Here is a 21067-nt window from a genome sequence, read left to right on the forward strand (position 1 = left end):
TTTGGGGATTTTTGACATGGACTTGTGCAGTGATGTTGGTTCGCCCGGGGTGTCCTGAGCTGGAGGGACCCACAGACCCTGGAGTCCAAGTGCTGTCCCTGCACAGGACACCCCACAGGTCACCCCGTGTGTCTGAGGACATTGTCCAGTCTCTGCTTGAACACTGTCAGGTTGGGCCGTGACACCTCCCTGGGAGCCTGGTCAGTGTCCAGCACCTCTGGGGAAGAACCTTTGCCTCGTGTCCCACTGACCCTCCCAGCACATCTTCTGCCACGGTAAGGGAGGAGCAAGAAGCAGAAGATGCGTGGATGAGTGCAAGCAGAGAGAAGGTGACAGTGCCATTCTGTACCTGTTGAACTGTCTGCAGAACTACAGGTTGTGATGTTTTCTCACTTTGTCTTTCTTGATCTGTAATTGAGGGCCTACAGTAAACATGAGCGTATGATAAATCTTTACCCATCTCCTGCTCGTGCTCGACAGAGGAATGCCTTGTTCGTGTAGCTCAGATTTGTTGTTTTGGAGAGCACACATCAGCAGGAACCCTTGCAGACAGGCTGGGCCTCGCAGTTCTGTCCCGAGCTGGATGGGAGCGCCACAGGACAAGGAAAGCTCTGGGTTCAGCAGCCCAGGAGCAGGAGAGATGTGAGTGAAATGGTCCATTGCCTACGCTGCCTCTTCACAGCCCTGTCTCCTGCTCTCTCTGGACTCTGACCATGGGAAATACCACAAGAATCTTTTGGGAGCTTGAAGGAGGTGCTTCCAGCAGCCTTGTCCTTCAGGCACCTACGCTGTGATACCCTTGGACAAATCCGCTGTCGTGCAGGTGGATCCGAGCGTGTTCTCCGTGATGGGTGTCACTGGATCTGCAGTGTCTCTGTGGACTTGGGAAAGGAATAATATTGGCTTCGAGTCATTTACTGCTCAGGTATGGGTTGCTTCTTGAAACGTTTTTAACATCAGGACAGATAAGTGGCGTCGAAGAAGTGTGTCCTTTGCCTGTGCGTTATTGGTGTAAAATCCTGCCTGGAAAACGCGAAGAGGCCCGAGTGCTGTGAAAGACCCCACGTGTGGTGTTGCTGGCGTGCACTGGGGTTCGTGGAGCAGCCGCGGTTGTTGTGGACACGTCCCCGGTGCCGAGCGCGGCCGTGGCCTCGGCAGCCGGGGTATCGTGTTGGCTTCTTGTCAGTCTAATGTAAATAGTGATCAGAGCCCATCAAAAATCCCTCCTGCGCGTCCTTCTGCTTTTTTTTCCTGTTGCTTTCATGGGTAACGAACGACAAGAATAAGAAGGGCCTGTTCTTCACGCTGGCTTTGCCCCAGAGGGGTGGTTGCTCCCAGGGGTGGATTAGCCTAACGCAGGTATCTTTGTCTTGGGACAAAAACTGTCCTGCTGCATGGTCAGTCCCCAGCCGAGGAAGGTTTAGTGTCAGTACTCAGTGCAGTGACTCTTGGGGGTGCGATCCGTGGAACATCAGACGGCTCGCTCTGTGCGTTGTTGCAGTTTCTTGTTAGCTATCATCTTAAATAATAAGGCGTGAACTTTCTGTGGCTGATTGGGAACATCCAAGCTAAAGTTACACTGGTAATAGGTGTGTTTTCAGCAGGTTTTAGAAAACTCAGTTTTGTTAAAGTCTTAATATAACAAACTTTCTTAAGCATTGGCTGTGCGAGACCTCAGGCATTCGTTCATAGCATAACGCAGGTTGGAAGGCCCCGAGAAGGTCTGGTTGTCTCTGTAGAGTAGGTCCCATTGCAGCAGATTGCTCAGGGCCTTCCCTGGTGAGTTTTCCATACCTCCAGGAGCAGAGGCGTGTCTGTGCCCTCTGCCAGTGTGAGATCCCCCTCAAGTGAAGGGTTTTTTCCCTAATATCCAGTTGGAATTTCCCTCGCTGCATCTTACGCCTCTTGACCCATCACGGCACTTGCCAGAAGAGCCTGGCTCCATCATCGCTGCCCGCCCCGTGGAGCAGCTGCAATCTGTGATAGTGTCACCTTCTCCTCTCGGGCTGCACAAACCCACGCTCAGCATCTCCGAACCCGTGTGCTCCAGCCCCGGCCATCTGAGGGGTCTCCATGGGACCTGCTGCCGTGTCCGTCCGCGCTGGTGAGCCCAGCCTGGCCCCAGCGTCTCGCTGAGTGTCACTGGTTTGGAGTGGAGGGGAGCGATCCCAGCTCTCACACTGGTTGTCCCCAGGCTGTGGGGACCCAGGATGTGGTGAGACCTTTCCTGCAGGGTCCAGCGCTGACTCTTGGCGTGGCAGCTCCACCAAGGGCCCTCTTGGGTTTTCCCCGCGCCGTTCCTGGCCAGTTGACTCCTACCCTGTCCCACTGCCTGGAGCTGTTCAGCCCCCGGGCAGAACTTCACATTTTGCCTTTCCTGAGCTTGTGAGGTTCCTCCCAGGCCGTTGCTCTATCTTGTGGAGGTTCCTCCCTGCTGTGTATCAGCTGCTTCCCCTCAGCGTGGTTACTCGTGCCACAGCTGAGATGTCCCTTGCAGTGGGGTGGCTGGCAGGAGGAAGCTGTGGTTGTCAAGGACTGGTGAACCCTGGCAGTTCCCCCCACGCTGAGGACTCTGAGGGGCTGGCGAGCAGCATCCTCATTCAGATCCCAGCATCCTCATTCAGATCCCAGCATCCTCATCCAGATCCCAGCATCCTCATCCAGATCCCAGCATCCTCATCCAGATCCCAGCATCCTCATCCAGATCCCAGCATCCTCATCCAGATCCCAGCATCCTGGGCTGCTGAGGCTGCAGACCCTCTGTAGATCCCCAACCCAGCCCAGGTAGCGCAGGGTCAGCAGAGCAGAGTGCACAGGATGGTTGGGGTTGCAGGGCCCTCTGGGATGACCTGTGTCCAGCGAGGAGAGGCCACGCATGGCCCTGCAGCCTGGGCCTGGTGCCCGTGCCCCTCAGGGCCCCCGTGGGCTGAGCTCTCCCGTGTGCCCCGTGTCCCAGCCGGCGGTGGGGACCGTGCCCTCTTGCACATCACCGCAGTGGTTGCCCCAGCTTGCGGTGCCATGCGGGCCCCGGCAGCGCCTCCACCGCTCCCGTGCCTGCTGGCTGCCGGTGCCCACGTGCCTGGACCGGTGTCCTGTGTCCCATGTGTCCCAGCTACGTGACACAGATGCTGCGCGGCAGCCCTTGGGCAGGAGCCCAACGCTCTGCACCAAACCTGGGCCTGGTTTGTTTGCGGACAACAGCTGCACCAGCAGCCACCTCCTGCTCACCAGCCCCGCGTCCTGTCCCCTTCCTTCTCCTGCAGAATCATTCAGGTTGCCCATTTGTGCGCTGTCTCTGTCCGTGAATTCCTTACGAGTGTGTCGGTTGTCAGAGCAAACGCGCTGCCGAGTTGTGTGTGGTCAGAAGAGTTCGTGTTCCGAGTGTGAGTCTTTCCAGGGAGATGCTGAGGGGGACACTTGGACTTAGTCCTGCAAGTGTCCCAGCTTTTGTCTGAGGAGTCATTTGGAATAGTCCTTCTCTTGGGACTCCCAGAGTCCATCTCTTTGCCAGCAGCCCCAGGCAGATGAACCGATCTCTTCCAGGTTTACCGGGTGCTTCTTAATTCGCCGCATTTTGGTATCGCTCTCTGGTCTCAATCAGTTGGGTGTTTTGCTTTGGAATTCCCTTTCCCGTGCCCCTCAGTTCCCAGGAGCAGTAATTCCTTTGCTCAGATGGGTGCTCACGCTTCCCTCTCCTCGGTCCCTCGGTCCCTCTCTCTGGCCACCCAGCTCCCCCCAGAGCCCATTATTTTAGCAATCCAGACAAAAAGAACGAATCTGCTTACTGCCCATCTCCCCATTTTAATTAATAACGCCCACAGGGTCAACAATGTGGGGCTTGGGGAAGTCTGTCGATACAGAATAAAGGTGAAACTACAATGCAGGGCTGGGGTTTAACTTGCTGTGCTCTGCGAGGGAGAGAAAATGCGTTTAATGCAGGAGTGTTAATAAGTAAAGCAGTTTCCTTTGGGCTGTGGAAGAGGTGAGGGGCGCTGGAGGGTGGGTGGGTCGGCTCTGCACAGAGGAGCAAGCAGGCTGCAGCGCCCACGGTGCCGCAGCAGGAGCCGCTTGTTTGAAGAGTGGAAACTCGCGGGTAAAAGTGGCTGTAAGTGTGAGGGGTTGGTGATGGAGGTTGCACAGGGTGTCAGTGCTGAAAACCTGCTCGTCATGGCGGTGCAAACACGGGCCGGGAACTGGGGGAACCGTGCTGAGGTGACACCGAGACCCCGAGAGCCGGGGAGTTCGCTTGTTACGGACACCACCGGGGGCGTGATGGGTACATGGTAGCAGCTGCTTTAGGAGACACAGTGCAGAGAATTTCATTAATTTTGATGGAGTTGTTTTGGTATCACAGAATCCCAGGATGTCAGGGACTGGAAGGGCCCTGGAAAGCTCATCCAGTGCAATCCCCCCATGGAGCAGGAACACCCAGCTGAGGTTCCACAGGAAGGGGTCCAGGCGGGTTTGAATGTCTGCAGAGAAGGAGACTCCACAACCTCCCTGGGCAGCCTGGGCCGGGCTCTGACACCCTCACCCCCAACAAGTTGCTTCTCATATTCAAGTGGAACCTCCTGTGTTCCAGTTTGCACCCATTGCCCCTTGTCCTGTCACTGGTTGTCACCCAGAAGAGCCTGGCTCCATCCTCCTGACACTGCCCCTTTCCATATTGATCCCCAGGAATGAGTCCCCCCTCAGTCTCCTCTTCTCCAGCTCCAGAGCCCCAGCTCCCTCAGCCTTTCCTCACACGGGAGATGCTCCACTCCCTCCAGCATCTTGGTGGCTGCGCTGGACTCTCTGCAGCAGTTCCCTGTCCTTCTGGAGCTGAGGGGCCACAACTGGACACAATATTCCAGGGGTGGTCTCCCCAGGGCAGAGCAGAGGGGCAGGAGAACCTCTCTGACCTACTGACCACCCCCTTCTAACCCACCCCAGGTCCCATTGGCTTCCTGGCCACAAGGGCCCAGTGCTGGCTCATGGTCACCCTGCTGTCCCCAGGACCCCCAGCTCCCTTTCCCCTACACTGCTCTCTAACAGCTCATTCCCCAACTTACACTGGAACCTGGGGTTGTTCCTGCCCAGATTCCAGACTCTACCCTTGCCCTTGTTCTATTTCATTACATTTTTCCCTGCTCAATTCTCCAGCCTGTCCAGGTTTAGTAGTTGTGTCTGAGCATAGGAGTGAGAAGAGATGCTCATAGACTGAAGGAGCTGGGGAGCGGGCTGTGCTGTGCTGGCGGAACAGAGATGGCAAGAACATGGATGAGGGCAAGAGCCGTGGGCTTGAGAACAAGGGGCAGGAGTTGGGTTTGAATGCTGAAAATCTAGAAACCAATGGAAGAACCTGAAGAGAGAGGTTGGTAGAGACCGGTGAGGAAAAATGTCTTAGGAACCAGGTTTTTGAACTTTTGGGTAAAGTGGATGTCAGGAAGAACAAATGGTAGAAACCAGATCTGAAAATACGGTCTTGGGTGCAATCCTTGGTTTCCCAGCTGCACGCTGGGAAGGTTCCTGGACAGCATTGGTATTTCTGCAGTGACAAGGGGCACCAAAAGGAGACGCAGTTGGGCATTTCAGGCATAGTGGGAAACCAGCGCTGGTGTTCATGCGAAAAGTCACTAAAAATGGCCATCTGGAATTTTGGTTTAAGTCATCCGTCCTGCTCGACGTGGAACTGTAGAGGAGAGGATGGGGTCTGTGTGGAGGTGGTTACAGCAAAGCTGGTGAAGAACCAACGTAAGGATTGTAACTGGAGTCGTGTGAAGAGGTAACGTATAGAAATGAGCGTTCGAGGGGAGCAGATCTGCATGGAGCCTTCGGAGAGCAAGGAAAGCAGGAGACGGCTCATTCTCTCTGTGACTCATCTGAAGAGCTGATGGAAGATTAGATCACTGCGGAATCCTCCAGAGCCTTTTGCCTTTTAATTAACGTTTGGTCCGTCATTTCAAAAGCAACCGAGAGTGCATTAGTTTGATCTGAGTGGTTCGTTGGGTCGATGTTGGACATCCAGCCGTTTGCCTGGGGTGAAGACGGTAGAAATTCGAGGGAAAAGGGATGGGGGAAGTGAGGCGCTGAGATTGCAGGAGGAGCCGGGGAGGGAGAAACTGTAAGGAGTCATTTGCCAGCGGCCTGCTTGGTTTGCGTGTGGTCACAAAGGGAGATAAAGCGATGAGAAATAGGAGGAGTTGGCACAGAGCGAGGAGACAGGTCTAACGACAGCCTGGTTCGGTCATCCCAAAGCCTGAGGAGCTGTTCAGTGTAAACAGCGGTAAGACACCAAGAATAGGAAATGGGAGGAGACAAACCTGCTGATAGTGATGCTGATGCTGCTTCAGAGGAGCTGGTGTTTGTGTCTGATCTCTTCCGTGTTTTCCAGGGGCGTTTGGGTGTTTGGGTCCATGGGCAGGGTGCACATCCTGATGCAAATCTCTGGGTGCCCAGGGGTTCATGTGGCGCCTGCAGCTTCCATTGTGCAAGCAAAGGCAAAGCCTTTCCCTCCTGGCCGAGCCCAGGCTATGCAAAGCTGCTCGAAGATCCTCTGGGTTTGAATTCTGTGATAACAAACAAGGATTTTCTTCTCCCCTTTTCTCCCTGCAGTGGCTCAACGAAGCAAAGATCATCCAGCGCCTGGTGGAGCTGATCCACTCCAGCCAGGACGAGGACGTGAGTATGGCCAGATGGGGACGGGGCCGTCCGTGGGGCGGGACGGGGCCATCCGTGGGGCCAGACGGGGCCATCCGTGGGGTGGGTCCTGGGGAGGTCCAGAGGAACCTCTGGCTCTCGCTGGTGGCAGGAGATGATCCGTGTGGATGGGCCTCCAGTCCTCGGCTTCTCTAGCTCAATGCCAACGTGTTTCGTTGGATTTTTGGTCTGGTTTTGCCTTCACTACCGGTTTCTTTGTTCATTCTGCTGCCGCATCAGCTCATCTCAGGGTCAGTGGGACCGCACTTGGTTTTAAGTAGGAACCCGCTGTTTGACACAAGTTGTTGGAAAACTTAAATGAACCAGTTCACTGTAACTTTCAATTCTTTTTAGACCACGAGTAAGCAGGTATTCAGTTATAAAATCCACAGGCTGCAATCCTCTAAGCCCGTGGAGAGGATAGGCTGAGTGCCACATTTATGAATGCTTTCTTTTTTTTCTTATATTATTCACAAAACTCCCGAGCCAGGAGCTCTGGCTCTCAGTGTTGGTTTCACACTCGGTGTTGAACCCCAGAACCGCTCTGGTCTCTGCTCTGGGGACGGGGACACCGGGACCCCTCCGAGCTCCAGCAGCAGGTGAATGGGGGCACAGGATTCTTTTGGGAGGTGTTGGTGCCGGCAGCGTGATTCCCTCTCACAGCCACGTTGCCTCTTTGGGGCTAAAACCGGGCAGTACCACGCTGGTCAGTGTGTGCTCAGCAGTGCTGGGTGCTGCAGTGCAGCGTGAGACCTTGCCCGTGCAGTAGCTAGAGAGGCTGCCATTGCCATTAGTTTATCAAAATACTACTTTGAAGCCTTTTAATACATAGTCATGAGATTGTAAAGGGTTTTATCAAGCCGTTGGTTTTTCCCCGTGCAGAAAACCTCCTGAGCAGTGAGGAGAATGAAATACTTGGGTTTGGAATTTGCAAGTGAACGCAGTTGGTCAGGAAGAATAAAAAAAGAATCCTCGCTTTCTGAAATCTTTAACTGCCCTTGATTGTTAAGTTTGGGAAGACCTCCTCTTTGATTGTGAAATCTGCTGATGCTTGTAATAGTTGGCATTAGCATTATGTTTAACAGGTGAATCACGTAGAGCCTGGTAGCACTTGTTGTGACCAGTCCTGATTTATTCAGTTCCTTGCATCCCCAGCTGCGTTAAATTTCCTCTGCCAGCCAGAAGGAGCCTGGTTGAGCCCTTGGCACTGAAATGCGCCGTGTCCTTGTTTGCAGAGGCAATCAAACGCTTCCCAGACCCTGTGCGACATCATCAGACTGAGCAGAGACCAGAGCAATCAGCTCCAGGACGTACCTGAGCCCGACCCACTTCTCACAGCACTGGAATCGTAAGTACTCGGCCCGGGACTGTCACTGAGCTCATTGCTGCTAATATTGTCGCTTCCTGATGGTTCCCAAGACTCTGCGTGTCCGGCCTCTGTGCCAATGGTCTCACTGCTGAAACCGCAGCGTCTGTGGCTGTGTCCGAAGGCCGAGATGGGTTAGTGATCCCACACCTCATTCAGGACCGGGCGACACTCGTGTGCTAAAACACTCACAGTGAATTCGGAGGAGAGTGAATTGCGATCGTAATAGTTGAGGGAAATCCCACGAGAATAAACCATAAATTTCCTGTGTTGAAAGTGTTCCTTGGTGCTGAGTGCAAGGGGTCAGTCGCACTTGGCCAAACCGGCTGTCGTTCCACGCTGGTGAACGTTTGCACCGTGCGGACGGATTTCAGATCCTGAAGTTCATAGAATCATAGAATGCCAGGGATTGGAAGGGCCCTGGAAAGCTCATCCAGTGCAATCCCCCCGGAGCAGGAACACCCAGCTGAGGTTCCACAGGAAGGGGTCCAGGCGGGTTTGAATGTCTGCAGAGAAGGAGACTCCACAACCTCCCTGGGCAGCCTGGGCCAGGCTCTGACACCCTCACCCCAACAAGTTGCTTCTCATATTCAAGTGGAACCTCCTGTGTTCCAGTTTGCACCCATTGCCCCTTGTCCTGTCACTGGGTGTCACCCAGCAGAGCCTGGCTCCATCCTCCTGACACTGCCCCTTTCCATATTGATCCCCAGGAATGAGTCCCCCTTCAGTCTCCTCTTGTCCAAACTAAAGAGCCCCAGCTCCCTCAGCCTTTCCTCCCACGGGAGATGCTCCACTCCCTCCAGCATCTTGGTGGCTGCGCTGGACTCTCTCCAGCAGTTCCCTGTCCTTCTGGAGCTGAGGGGCCACAACTGGACACAATATTCCAGGTGTGGTCTCCCCAGGGCAGAGCAGAGGGGCAGGAGAACCTCTCTGACCTACTGACCACCCCCTTCTAACCCACCCCAGGTCCCATTGGCTTCCTGGCCACAAGGGCCCAGTGCTGGCTCATGCTCACCCTGCTGTCCCCAGGACCCCCAGCTCCCTTTCCCCTGCACTGCTCTCTAATGGATCATTCCCCAATTTATACTGGAACCTGAAGTTGCCGTTTGTCAAAATGGGTAAGAAGATGTTGCGACAGCAGAAGTTTTCTTCTCGTGTGTCACTGTGCACCTCATTTTGCGGAGGGCGCCCCCAGCTTCCCTCCCGCTGGGCTCTCCTGTTCCAGGTGCCCCTGCCCTGCTGGTTTTGGCTCCTGGCTCGATGTCAGTTGCAGGTTCCTTACCGTAGGAGTTGCGCACATATTGCAGAGCTGGTGGTGCTGAGATGCTGCCTGTACACCTCCCCAGGCTGCCCCCCGCCCCTGGCCTGCGCTGCATCATTCATCTCCCTGCTTTTACTCCAAATGCCGTTGAACCCTGTGAGCCCACACACTTCAAATGCCTCCCCAGCCCTCCTTCATCATTCAAAAAGTTATTGCGATTATTTGCGACTAGAGGATGAAAATTCAGATCTGTGTCTTTGTGCCACCCCCGGATCCATCCGTGCGCTGGAGCTGGTGTCTGTCACCACTTTGTCCTCAAAACGTGTCACCTGCCAGCGCCACCACCTCTGCTCGTGTCTCAGAAGCAGCGTGCGGTGCTGCAGTTCAGGACACGGCGCAGCGCAGACAGGACTGCCTTGATACTTCTCTGCCCTCTGGTTGGTAAACTTTGCAGGCAAGATTTGCAAATAGAGATATTACTGTCTTTCATTCAGCCTGGAGTTTGGCTGGGAAAAGCAGAAGAGCTGTTTGGGTTTGTGCTTTGTTGTGTTTTCCCGTGATCTCGTGGAACTTATTTAAAGGTCCGTCAGTAAGGATTGCGGGGAGAGGAATCGAGGGAATCCCGTTGTTCGGAAACTTGTTCCACAGACATAGTTTATTAATAAAAGTACTGGTGTGCGGTCGGCAGAAGGAGCATTTGTAGCTTTGGGGGGGTTTGAGTTCATTGGATAGCAGGGGGTTCTCTGGAAAGGGTGCTGTGCTGTGTGCGCTGCCCCCGCGCTGCTGGGCTCCGCTGCGCAGGCCCTGCCTCCCATGTTACCGAGAAACTGGCACTTTGAGTGCTTTCTCAGAAAATGTTACGTGTGAGTTGTGTGCCAGAAAATGTTGATTTTTCAAGTGTAGTCTATTCCTTTAATGTTCTTTCTTTGCTCTTCATCATGTAGTTTTAAATTACTTGTGTTAGCGTGTTTTCTGCTCCCTATATTTGCTTCAAACCTAAAAGCGTTTACTGGAGGTTCAACGTGAGATTAAGCCAAACAGTCTGTTCTAGGCCTGACGGTGCCGTTTTGACAGAAAAGGGATGAAACAAGAGACTTGCAGTGACCAACACAGGTGTGTAACTCGGGCTTGCCAGTCCTCATTGCCCTGCTCCTGTTGACCCGGAGCTGTTCAGTCCTGGCTCTGGGCCGTGTGTCTGTGCACGGGTGTTGGGGCAGAGCTGGGACAGGAGCTGGTGCAGGTGAATGCGGGACCTGAATCCTGCACTGAAAACCCCGGTCCCTGCAGAACGGGCTCAGCACCTTCCCCAGCGCCACACACTTGACCCACGAGGAAGTGCTCTTGGTTAGATGGGACATTTCCTTCGGTGTCCCTGCAGAAATAAGGCAGATCTGGGCTTTTGTCCCATGCCACACCGTAATGTTTTATTATTGAATGGCACAATGTTCAGAGATGGGAGCAGAGCTGGGGAGGGGCTGAGGGACCTGGGGGTTCAGCTGGAGAACAGGAGCTGAGGGGAGACCTTCTGATCTCTGAACTGCCTGAAAGGAGCTTGGAGCCAGGGGGGTCGGGCTCTGCTCCCCAGGAACAAGCGCCAGGAGCAGAGGAAACGGCCTCAAGTTGCCCAGGGGAGGTTGAGGTTGGATGTGGGAACAATTTCTTCCCCAAAGGGCTGTGGGGCATTGGAACAGGCTGCCCAGGGCAGTGCTGGAGTCACCATCCCTGGAGGGCTGGACAGACGGACAGGAGGTTCTCAGGACATGGGGCAGTGCTGGGGTGGGTTGTGGTTGAACTCGGTGATCTGGAGGGGCTTTTCCAACCAAAATGATTCTGTGATTCTATGTTAGATTATCAGAGCAGGTTCATCCCTGGTTGTGGAGCCTTCAGCATCTCATCAGAAAGGCTGGGAGAGCTGGGGCTGCTGAGCTGGAGAAGAGAAGCTGAGAGGGATGTGATCAATGATCAATATGTCAGGGGGGGTGTCAGAGGATGGAGCAGACTCTGTTCAGTGGTGCCCAGCGCCAGGGTGAGGGGCAACGGGCACAGACTGAACCACAGGAGGCTCCATGGGAACATGAGCAGAACCTTGTTTGCTGGGAGGTGCCAGAGCCTGGCCCAGGCTGCCCAGAGCGGGTGTGGAGTCTCCTTCTCTGAGCCATTCAAAGCCCTGGGATCCTGTGTGATCTGCTCTGGGACCCTGCGTGAGCAGTGGGGCTGGGGACCTGCAGAGCTCCTGCAGCACAAACAGCCTGGGGGGCCGGGATCTCCCCCGCTCTGGGTCGGGTTTGAGCCCCGTGCATTCTGGAGATGCGCCCCAGCTCAGCCATTTCCCCGGCAGGTCCAGGAGCTTCTGGCAGGTCCAGGGTCGCTGGCGGGGGGGTCTGGTGGGCCTGGAGAACCTGGGACTTGCAGACTTGCTCTGTAGTTTTCGTCTCTCTCGGTAGTTCTGGAGCAGGACGTGGAACTACCCGTAAATAAAAAGAGTTGTACAGTTTCACAACAGCATTTCTAAAGTCATTGTACCCCTTTCCTGCTTAGAAGACAAAATATTTGGAACAGAAGTGTGTTTTTTGCACGTCTTACCTTTCCGCTGGAGGTCACATCGCATTATTTTCCCTGGTCAGTTTTTCCGTGTGTTTCTGGTAACCTCGTTTGATCTTTGGGTGACCTCTTTTCCAGTTCGTGACTGCTGCACGCGTGCTCGGCTGGCGCCGCGTTGAGCCGCGCTCGCGGTTACACGCACACATCCAACCTCAGCCTTCAGTAGCTGTTGGCTGTGTGCAGTAAGAGTGACTTCGGCTCATCATGGTGATCTGTTACTTTATCTGACTCTGCCTCTCGTGTGTTTGGATGACACTCATTAAAATAACTCTTCTTCGCGTGCCCAACACCTGCGTTACCTTTGTGCTGATTGTTCCTCGGTTCTGAGGCCGAGCTTGAGCGTCGGGGTCGGCTTTAGTGCTGGAAAGGAGCGATGTCGCTGTTTGTTGTGATCCCTCCACCTGTCACAAGCGCAGCGGCGTTTGGGAGGAGTCTGATCTTGGTTTAAGGGCTCAAAGAAATTGGGAATTAAAATAGTTCAAGGAGCTAAGACTGCTGAAAATGTGCATGTTATGTACAGGTTGCAGGCCCTGGATCTCATTATACCCCGGACAGGTGAGAAGGGTCAGCACCCCTGCCCGTTGTCCATCTGCTGCAATCCTGAGGGATCGTCCTAGACCGTCAGTGAATGGCTTCATCTTGTCTGTAGCTGAATTGAGGTGACCGAGTCAACGCTTGGCTCCTCTTGCAGTTTGTAACTGGGAGGTGGATCCTGTTGATAAGAGAACAACATTAGGGGCAGGGGTCTGGGTCTTTATAACCAGGTTTTGCCTTCTTGATGACGAAGCAAGTGCAGAAAGCTGGTGCAGAACCGTGAGGCCTGGGAGAGGAATGTCTGTATTCTGTCTCTAAAACGCCTTTTTTTCCCCCAGAAAGCCCAGAAATGGGTGTTTTGTGACAAAGCAACCACCGGCTCGTTGCATTGTTGCGGTGCTGATGTGTGTGTGTTGGTCCGCAGGCAGGAGTGCGTGGAGCAGCTCCTGAGGAACATGTTTGACGGAGAGCAGACTGAAAACTGCATCGTGAACGGGACGCAGGTTCTGCTGACGCTGCTGGAGACGCGGCGCTCTGGGTAAGTCCCGCGCTCCGCCGCCAGCGCCGCCCGGCCAGCTTCAGCCTGGTTTTACTGAGACAAAAAGGACATTTTGGGCCTGGCGCTAGGTGCTAGGAATGGGCACAGACAAGGGGGTGTGCGTATTTTTGGGGTGCAGGGGCTGTCCAAGGCAGCTGTACCGGCCGCTTCTCCTGCACACGTACGGCAAAGCCTTGGCCGTAAAACCCGAGATCTGCCAGCGGAGTGGGCGAGGAAGTGGGACAGCGCGTCATCTGCGGCGTGATGCCTGCAGACAGATATGGCTAGAGAGCTTTAAGTTTTAGTTTTAATTATATCTCCCTTCCATTTCTTTTTATGGAGAGAAAAGGCAGAAGAGTTCTGGGGAGGAAGGGAGACATCGAGAATGTCGCTTTCTCCAAAAAGAGAAGCTGAGGGGGGCGGGAGGAGGCGGCGGGAGGTGCTGGAGGGAAGGACAGACGCAGCGTGGGGCAGACACATTGCTCGTCAGGGAGTCCTGTGCACAGATAAAACTGAGATTTGCGGAGCTGTTAATGGTTCGGTGCCCGGGATCTCTGGAGATTTGTGAGCTGGAGGCTCAGTGGTTCCTGTCAAGCCCATTCCTGCCTTCCTGGAATTGCGTTTCGTTACCCAAATGAACGTGTTTGTTTGATTGCGCTGGAAGGGGCTGGTGGCTGGCGCGTTGCTCATTGACTGCCTGCGATAAGGGGATGAGGGAGCCGGGCTGCCCGCCTGCGCGGGGCCCCCTCGGGCCGTGTGTGTGTGCGCAGCTTTTGGAACGCTCGGGGAAGGCTCCCGGTTCGTGCCAAACGCTCACGGTGAACTGGTGCTGGTGTCGTTCGCTTTTCTGACCTCCGGGGAGCTCGAAGAACCGGGGAGCGCTTGAGGGCTTTGTCAGCTCTGCAGGCAGCTCGGTGTCAGCCTTCCCACTCACCCCATCACAGCTTCGATTGCGCGAATATCATCTTGTAAATGATATATTAATGCAGTTATGTAAATATATTCCGCAGTTGGAAATGGTTTATTTTTTGTATTCACGGTTATTTTCTCAAGATAAAACGGCCAACACGGGCGGTGCGACCGGAGACCAGTGGTAAGGTTTTGTCCGATCCTGACTGTTGTGTTTCCTTGGCAGAGTGGAAGGACTGATGGACTCGTACACTCAGGGATTCGAAAGGTCTTACACTGTCAATAGCAGCATCTTACAGGGGATCGAGCCCCGGCTGAAGGATTTCCACCAGCTGCTGCTCAGCCCTCCCAAGGTAAAGCCCCGGCCTTTCTCAGCCGCTGCTCACCTGCGCTGCGGGTTTTCCTTTCCTTACACACAGGTTACTGAGTATTTTCCAAAGGCACCGTGTGCTGGAACAGGGAAACGTCTTTTGGAGACAAATTCACGCTTAAGATCTAGAAGTTGGTGCTTGGGGACGAGGCGGTGGGAAATTTGAAAGCAGCTGAGGAAAAGCAAGAAGCAGAAGTGGGCCTGGTGGCTTGTGTCAAGGTGGTGAGGGCGGAAGAGAAAGGAACCTGGAGTTAGTGGGTATTTTGATTTCAGTGTTCAGGTTTGGAAGCCCAGGTCTCCCAGAGGTCACAGGACACCGTCCTCTGTGCGGGAGGATGGCTCGGGTTTACCTGCGGAGGATATCGATGAAACGCGCTCGCTGTATCTGATCAAATCGTTGTGCGTAGACTGCTGAGGAAGTTCGGTGTCGGTCGAGGTGCTCACGATGTGTTCCTCTGTAGAAAACAGCAATCCTAACCACGATCGGGGTCTTGGAGGAGCCTCTGGGGAACGCTCGTCTTCACGGCTCCCGGCTCATCGCTGCTCTGCTCCACACAAACACTCCCAGTATTAATCAGGAACTATGCAGACTCAGTACCATGGATTTATTACTTGTGAGTGACATGGGGACGTGGGGCGGGAGAGGGGAGCAGTGGGGTGGGAGAGGGGAGCGCTGGAACGGGGGCGTCTCCGCTTCCCTCCCTCTGCTCGGGGCATGTGCGCCAGGATCTCATTCTTTTGCTAATTTGCTGAAGGCAGGAACATCCGTCTTCAGAACGGCTTTTGCAATCCAGGTGCAGGCGTTCAGTATTCTGAACTGAACCTCATGCTTCAGATTTATCATTACAATAGTTTAGAGGCGTGTAAACGAACCAGTTTGGTTATCGGGTATTTTTTTGTAGTGAGAGCTGATGGTTTAGTCCAGCGTGAGCAGGCCCGTGTTCTGGGAACGGCCCGTACCACTAGGGCCGTCTTCCACACTGTCATTTTTATACTTAAGAAATTACTCAGGTAATATTTTTCTCGTTATGAATTCAGACGCAGGGTTTGGTTTGTTCAGCCCTTTGGGTTTGGAGCGTCTGTGCTGGGAGCCCGGGCTGTGCACAGCGTCTCCAGTGTATGTTACAGCACAGCAACCGGCGCACGCTCGGCCGCGAGTGAACGCTGCGGCACACGTTGGTTTCAGCGGAATTGCTGATTGAACACCTAGCAGGGCACTGCTCTGATACCGCTCGGTTGTCAAGAATGGCAAAATGTACCCAGAGTGAATTTCTGTGGTTTCCATTTTGTTCCAGGACTTATTTTTTAAATACACGTGGAATAACTTTTTGCATTTCCAAGTGGAACTGTCCATAGCAGCTATTCTCTCGCACTCGGTGCAAGAGGGAAAACCCACTACTGCCGACCCGGAGAGCAAAGACGAGGTGCTGAACGGGAACGTGGCCACCGAGAGCTCGCAGCCCGCGGACAACACCCCCGAGAACATCATGGTGACTCACGTGAGTCCGGCCCTGTCCCCCGGGGGTCTCAGACCCGTTGGTTCAGCCTGGATGTGCATTAACAAGAGAACAGTAAAACAAACAGTTGGAGAGCTTGGGGTTTATTGTGAAGCGGCTCCATGTAACTTGGTGCTGTCAGTTCAGGATGGAAATGTATTTGCTTTTATACGTTGGTTTTTAGTATCCAATTACAAACTAAATTTACCACCCATCTTATTTAACGGGCTTGTGAATCCATTTTTTATTTAACTTTTTAGTAAAGATGTGTATGAACTTTGGGCAAAAAAGACAATAATAACTACAACTACCTAACTACATTTACATTGTGGCCCTAATAAGACAGTTTTCTGTTGTGTTTGTAGAACAACCACCATGCTTGAGCACAGCACAGAGCAAGCTGGGGCTGTTTGGATGTTCGAGGGTGTCGCTGCTTTCTCAGAAAAAAACTGAGAAAGAAACTTGAGCTGCCGGGACAATAAGGGCTCAGCTTTAGGTTCTCTCTCAGTAGGGGCGAAAGAGCCCGCAGAAGCTCCCGGCGGTCAGGCCAGGCCTCCTGAGGCCGCGTCTCCTCTGGCCAGGCCTCACGTGCTGTCCCTGTCTGTGTCCCCGCAGCTGTTCCAGAAGTGCTGCCTGGTGCAGAGGATACTGGACGCCTGGGAAGCCAACGACAGAATCCAGTAAGGAGCGCGGAGCCGAGCGCCCTGGGCTCAACCCGCTCTGGGATATTCCCTCGGTTACTCTAATAGTGTCTAGAATCATTTGGGTTTGGGCGGTGTTGCGGAATTAAGATTATTTGCATGTTGCAGATTGACCAAATCGGCGTTTCATTTGAAAGGATGATTTATTTTAACTCTTATAACATTTCAACCCAAATACACAACATGGTTCTTTCTTGCTTTCTCAGGAAATTACGTGGCACGTTCATTCCATAGAACGTTGGCTCTTTTCTTCGGTTCTTTCCCCTTGTTTTAAAACGCAGTTACATTCTCTCTGAGCTGGCAGGGGAGTGGAAGCTGGGGCGGGCACACAGTTTTGCCCCAGATTTTCCCCACATTTAATATTCTAACTCTACAAAACACAACGATTATAAGAACTAAATAGTTTTTAAAAACCCCAAAGCGTATTAAGGTGAAAAGATTACCTGGGTTTCTCTTTCTTTGTCCATCCAAAGGTTTTGGTTCTCCCTCGCTATGTGGAGTTCCTTATGGCCCCTCAGTGCTGTGCAGGTTCACGGGGCTGATTTTAGTGTTATCGTCAGGCCTGGGTTGCTGGGTTGGGTTTTGGGTTGGTATTTTTGGGTTGGTTCCTTTGTTTTTCCCCACTCGTGTCCCTGTTGATAACCAACTTTGCCCATAGTTCCATTGCACAGCTGTCACAGCGCAAAGTTTTATAGGCCACAGAAATATCTGTGGTTGCTGCTTAAGAGTTTTCCTAATTAAATTAGATGGGAACTAGAGCTCATCCACGTTTCATGCCAAACACTTCCAGTCACTGCATTGGAAAGAATTTTAATGGCAAGAAGCAAATACTGAATTCCCGAGAGGTATCTTGGTGGTGCATTGAAGGAGTCGGAGTTTTCAGGAAGAATGTTGTGTGTACGCAGTGAGGAAACGGAGCCCCCGAGTCAGAGATTCCAACCGGAGAGCTTGGGATTGTTAAAAATCATCATTGAGACTGCTGGTAACATATTTTCCTGTTACAACGCGGAATTGCTCCTTGGATTCTCTTAGTTTGACTCGTTCCCTGTGTTCCTGACCCAGCTGATTGTTCGCCTGCTGCCCCTTACACCCGCCTGGGCAGCCGGAGTTTGAAACACGGTCTGTGCAGCAGCGGTTGGTAAAAAGCGTTGCAAAGTGCACAAACGCAGGTGGATTTTGCAGGTTGCTGCGTTCCAGCGGCACAGTGGGCTGTGCAGCTCACAAAGAGCCGTGTGCCGGTCCTCCCGGAGCGCCCCTGCAGCACCGCTGGGCGCTGCTTCTGTCGGCCCGCGCTTTGAATTCTTGAGAAGGCTGCGCTCTACAAAGTCGCTGGGAAACGTCTGTTTATATAGGGAGCCACAGGGCAGCGCTGCGGGTGGTGCCGGGACCGTGTCCCCAGGTTTGTCCCCAGCAACCCTTGGCAGGGCCCTGGGGCTGTGCAGCTGTGACCGGCCCTGAGGTCCCTGTGTCGTGGAACCATGGAGTTGTTGTGGTTGGAAAAGACCTTGAACATCATCGAGTCCAACCGCTGAATACTGGCCCAGGCTGCCCAGGGCACTGGTGGAGTCACCGTCCCTGGAGGGGTGTAAAGGACGTTTAGACCAGGTTCTTAGGGACATGGCTCAGTGCCAGGGTTGGGTTCTGGTTGGACTCAATGGTCCTGAGGGTCTCTTCCAAGCAAAATGATTCTGTGTTATTTCAAATTTTGGGTAATCAGCTATTCTTTCATAATAGCTGACTACAAATTATCACGTAGTTTACTTCTTTTTGTTTCACAAAATTATGATTAAACAGCCCACATTACCCAGGCTCTTGGCCCCAGTGCCCTGGGGTGGACGGGCTCTGCTCCCAGTGCGGTGGTGCTGGGGGTTCTGGGCTGGGGCTGTTCAACCTCTGGGGGTTTGGGGTGCGGGAGAAGTTGCCACGAGCTGAAGTATCACAGAGTGGTTGTAGGTTGGAAGGGAGCTTACAGATAGAATAAGAGAACCATTTTGGTTGGAAAAGTCCCTTGAGATCATGGAGTCCACCCATAACCCACCCTGTCCCTGCCCCATGTCCTGAGAACCTCCTGTCCGTCTGTCCAGCCCTCCAGGGATGGTGGCTCCAGCACTGCCCTGGGCAGCCTGTTCCAATGCCCCACAGCCCTTTGGGGAAGAAATTGTCCCCACATCCAACCTCAACCTCCCCTGGGCAACTTGAGGCCGTTTCCTCTGCTCCTGGCGCTTGTTCCTGGGGAGCAGAGCCCGACCCCCCTGGCTCCAAGCTCCTTTCAGGCAGTTCAGAGATCAGAAGGTCTCCCCTCAGCTCCTGTTCTCCAGCTGAACCCCCCAGGTCCCTCAGCCGCTCCCATCACACTTGTGCTCCAGCCCCTCACCAGCTCCATTCCCTTCTCTCCACTCGCTCCAGCACCTCAAGCTCTTTCTTGGTGTGAGGGGCCCAGCACTGCCCCCAGGATTGGCGGTTTCGCCTCCCCAGGTCCCAGCACAGGTTCGGTCACTGCCCTGGGCCTGCTGGCCACACTGTTCTTGATGCATGTCAGGATGCTGGTGGTTGGTGATCACCCAGTGCCCCCCCTGCCATGACAGGGACATCTTCAGCAGCTCAGGTTGCTCAGAGCCCCGTCCAGCCTGGCCTGGGATGTCTCCAGGGATGGTTCAGCCACCACCTCTCTGGGCAGCCTGTTCCACATCTCACCATCCTTACAGGGAAGAATTTCTTCCTTAGATCTGATCTAAATCTCCCTCTTCCAGTTCAAAGCCATTGTCCCTTGTCCTGTCACTCCCTGCCCTTGTACAAGTCCCTCTCCAGCTTTTCTGCAGGTCCCTTTAGGTACCCACGCGTGTTCGGCTCCAGCCTGAGGGGAAAGCCGGAGATAATTTCCATATGAACTTAAGGTTTTTAGAGATTCAGGTGGTGAGGATCACACTTTTCAAGGGGTGTGGAGGCCATTAAATAAAGCTTAAAAATGTAGCTGTAACGCACCGCAAAACTAACTCTGATGTATTTAACATCTTCCTTTCTCCAAAGGGAAAACAAGTCTTTGTTATGTGTTGACTCCATTAGCATCTCGGAAAGGAGACTTTGTTGTACATCTGGAGGCTTAGTGATGTGAGGCAGAAACTTCTCGCCATCCCGTTTGTAAGGGGTCTGGTTTTGTTCAGTTTGATTCCAACCCCTGGTTTTATCAGCGTGGTTGGGGTCAGGCTGGGTGCTCCTTGTGCCGTGCCAGGGAGCAGTGATTTCTGAGCTAGAGCTCGGGGTTTGGGGTACACCGAGTTGCACTGGACGATAGTACTGCATCGCAGGGCTCCGTCCAGGCTGCGTTTCAGCACCTCCGTTTCAAGGCAGAAATGCCATTTCCAGGTGTGCTGCTGGGAAACTTCTCCCCACGAATCTCCCTCTGGGGTTCCCATTATTCCTCCCGATCTCCTCGGCCCTTTGGAGGCTGTGGAAACTGAATCATTGCAGGCTCCCAGCCCCTGGTGTTCAGCGGCTGCTTTGCTATCGGTGAAGAACCACCACAGACTCAAAGAAAAGCCGCTCGGAGGCTGACCGGACTCAGCGTTGGCTTCTTTTTTACTGCTTATATTTGTAAGAGGCAATTCCAACAGTTGTAGCCTCGGGTCTGTTGTTCTCTCGACTTCATCCGCTTAATACTTCAATTGCAATTAAAGCTCTAAAGCTTTCTCAGTAGCAGTGCTGTAAATCCCTATTGCTGGGAGTTTTCCTTGGTGGAAGTTGTACCCGGTACCGTGGTTCACTCCCCTCTCCGTCCCCGTTGTGTCCGCAGGGCAGAAGGCGGCATGAGGCGGGGGAACATGGGCCACCTGACCCGCATCGCCAACGCCGTGGTGCAGAACATGGAGAAGGGGCCCATGCAGACCCAGATCAGCGAGTTCATCAAAGGTACGTGCTCCTCGCTCCTTTTGATTTCCTTCTTTGAGTAAACAACCCTTGCAGGCCTCTCAGAAAAAGAAATTCCAGTTAAAGATCACCGTTTCCCATGACTTAAAGTCTAGACCGGATCTGGTTGCTCTTTGTTTTCACACAGTTCCATTGAAATTGTTGGAACTTTGGGTTTGCAGCCGAAGGGCGAAGGTGTCCCTTTTGTGCTAAAAACCGTGTTATTTCACCCAGATCTGTGTCGGTCTGCAGTGGTTATTGATGGTGTCCCCAGGTGGCGTTTCTGGACGGTGTTTTGGTGCCGATGCTCACAGGTCCGCAGGCCGGGCCGTGGGCGATCGCAGGGCCCGCCAGCTCCGGGTCGCACACACAGCGCCAGGCCTGGGCCATCGCGTCTCCCTCGCGCTCTATGTCCAGAACTACGTCTGACACTTCGGTGCGATGGGAAATCAGGTTTTCCATCTGCATCTGTTAAGGGAAACAACAAGCGCAACCACAACTTGAGTTTCCGTTTTTGGCGTCTGGCGAACGTATGAAATGGCAGAGCAGTCCCTGGTGCGCTGCCACGTCCGCGTCAAACGGAGGGGCGGGATGTTGGAGCGGGTGTTGCTCGGGGGGTGGTTGGGGTGTGTGACCCGAGGGCTGTTGCCGTCACACCATGGCGCTGCCTCTCCCTCCTTCACCCCCGTCCCCACGTGGGGACAGCTGGG

General features: G+C 53.7%; 1 protein-coding gene across 2 annotated transcripts in view; it reads left to right on the forward strand.

Moving 5' to 3' along the window:
• PPP6R2 (protein phosphatase 6 regulatory subunit 2) overlaps positions 1 to 21067 on the forward strand; it is a 97514-nt gene that overhangs the window by 53689 nt on the left and 22758 nt on the right. For both annotated transcript variants that reach the window (XM_071803588.1, XM_065839265.2), the window contains exons 6-13: positions 6595 to 6660; positions 7914 to 8026; positions 12865 to 12978; positions 14114 to 14240; positions 14719 to 14871; positions 15553 to 15756; positions 16369 to 16433; positions 20245 to 20360. In XM_071803588.1, coding sequence (XP_071659689.1) covers positions 6595 to 6660; positions 7914 to 8026; positions 12865 to 12978; positions 14114 to 14240; positions 14719 to 14871; positions 15553 to 15756; positions 16369 to 16433; positions 20245 to 20360 — 958 coding nt within the window. The remainder of the gene's footprint in view (positions 1 to 6594; positions 6661 to 7913; positions 8027 to 12864; positions 12979 to 14113; positions 14241 to 14718; positions 14872 to 15552; positions 15757 to 16368; positions 16434 to 20244; positions 20361 to 21067) is intronic.

The sequence above is a fragment of the Patagioenas fasciata genome, chromosome 1 (assembly GCF_037038585.1).
Source record: "Patagioenas fasciata isolate bPatFas1 chromosome 1, bPatFas1.hap1, whole genome shotgun sequence".
Taxonomy (NCBI): domain Eukaryota; kingdom Metazoa; phylum Chordata; class Aves; order Columbiformes; family Columbidae; genus Patagioenas; species Patagioenas fasciata.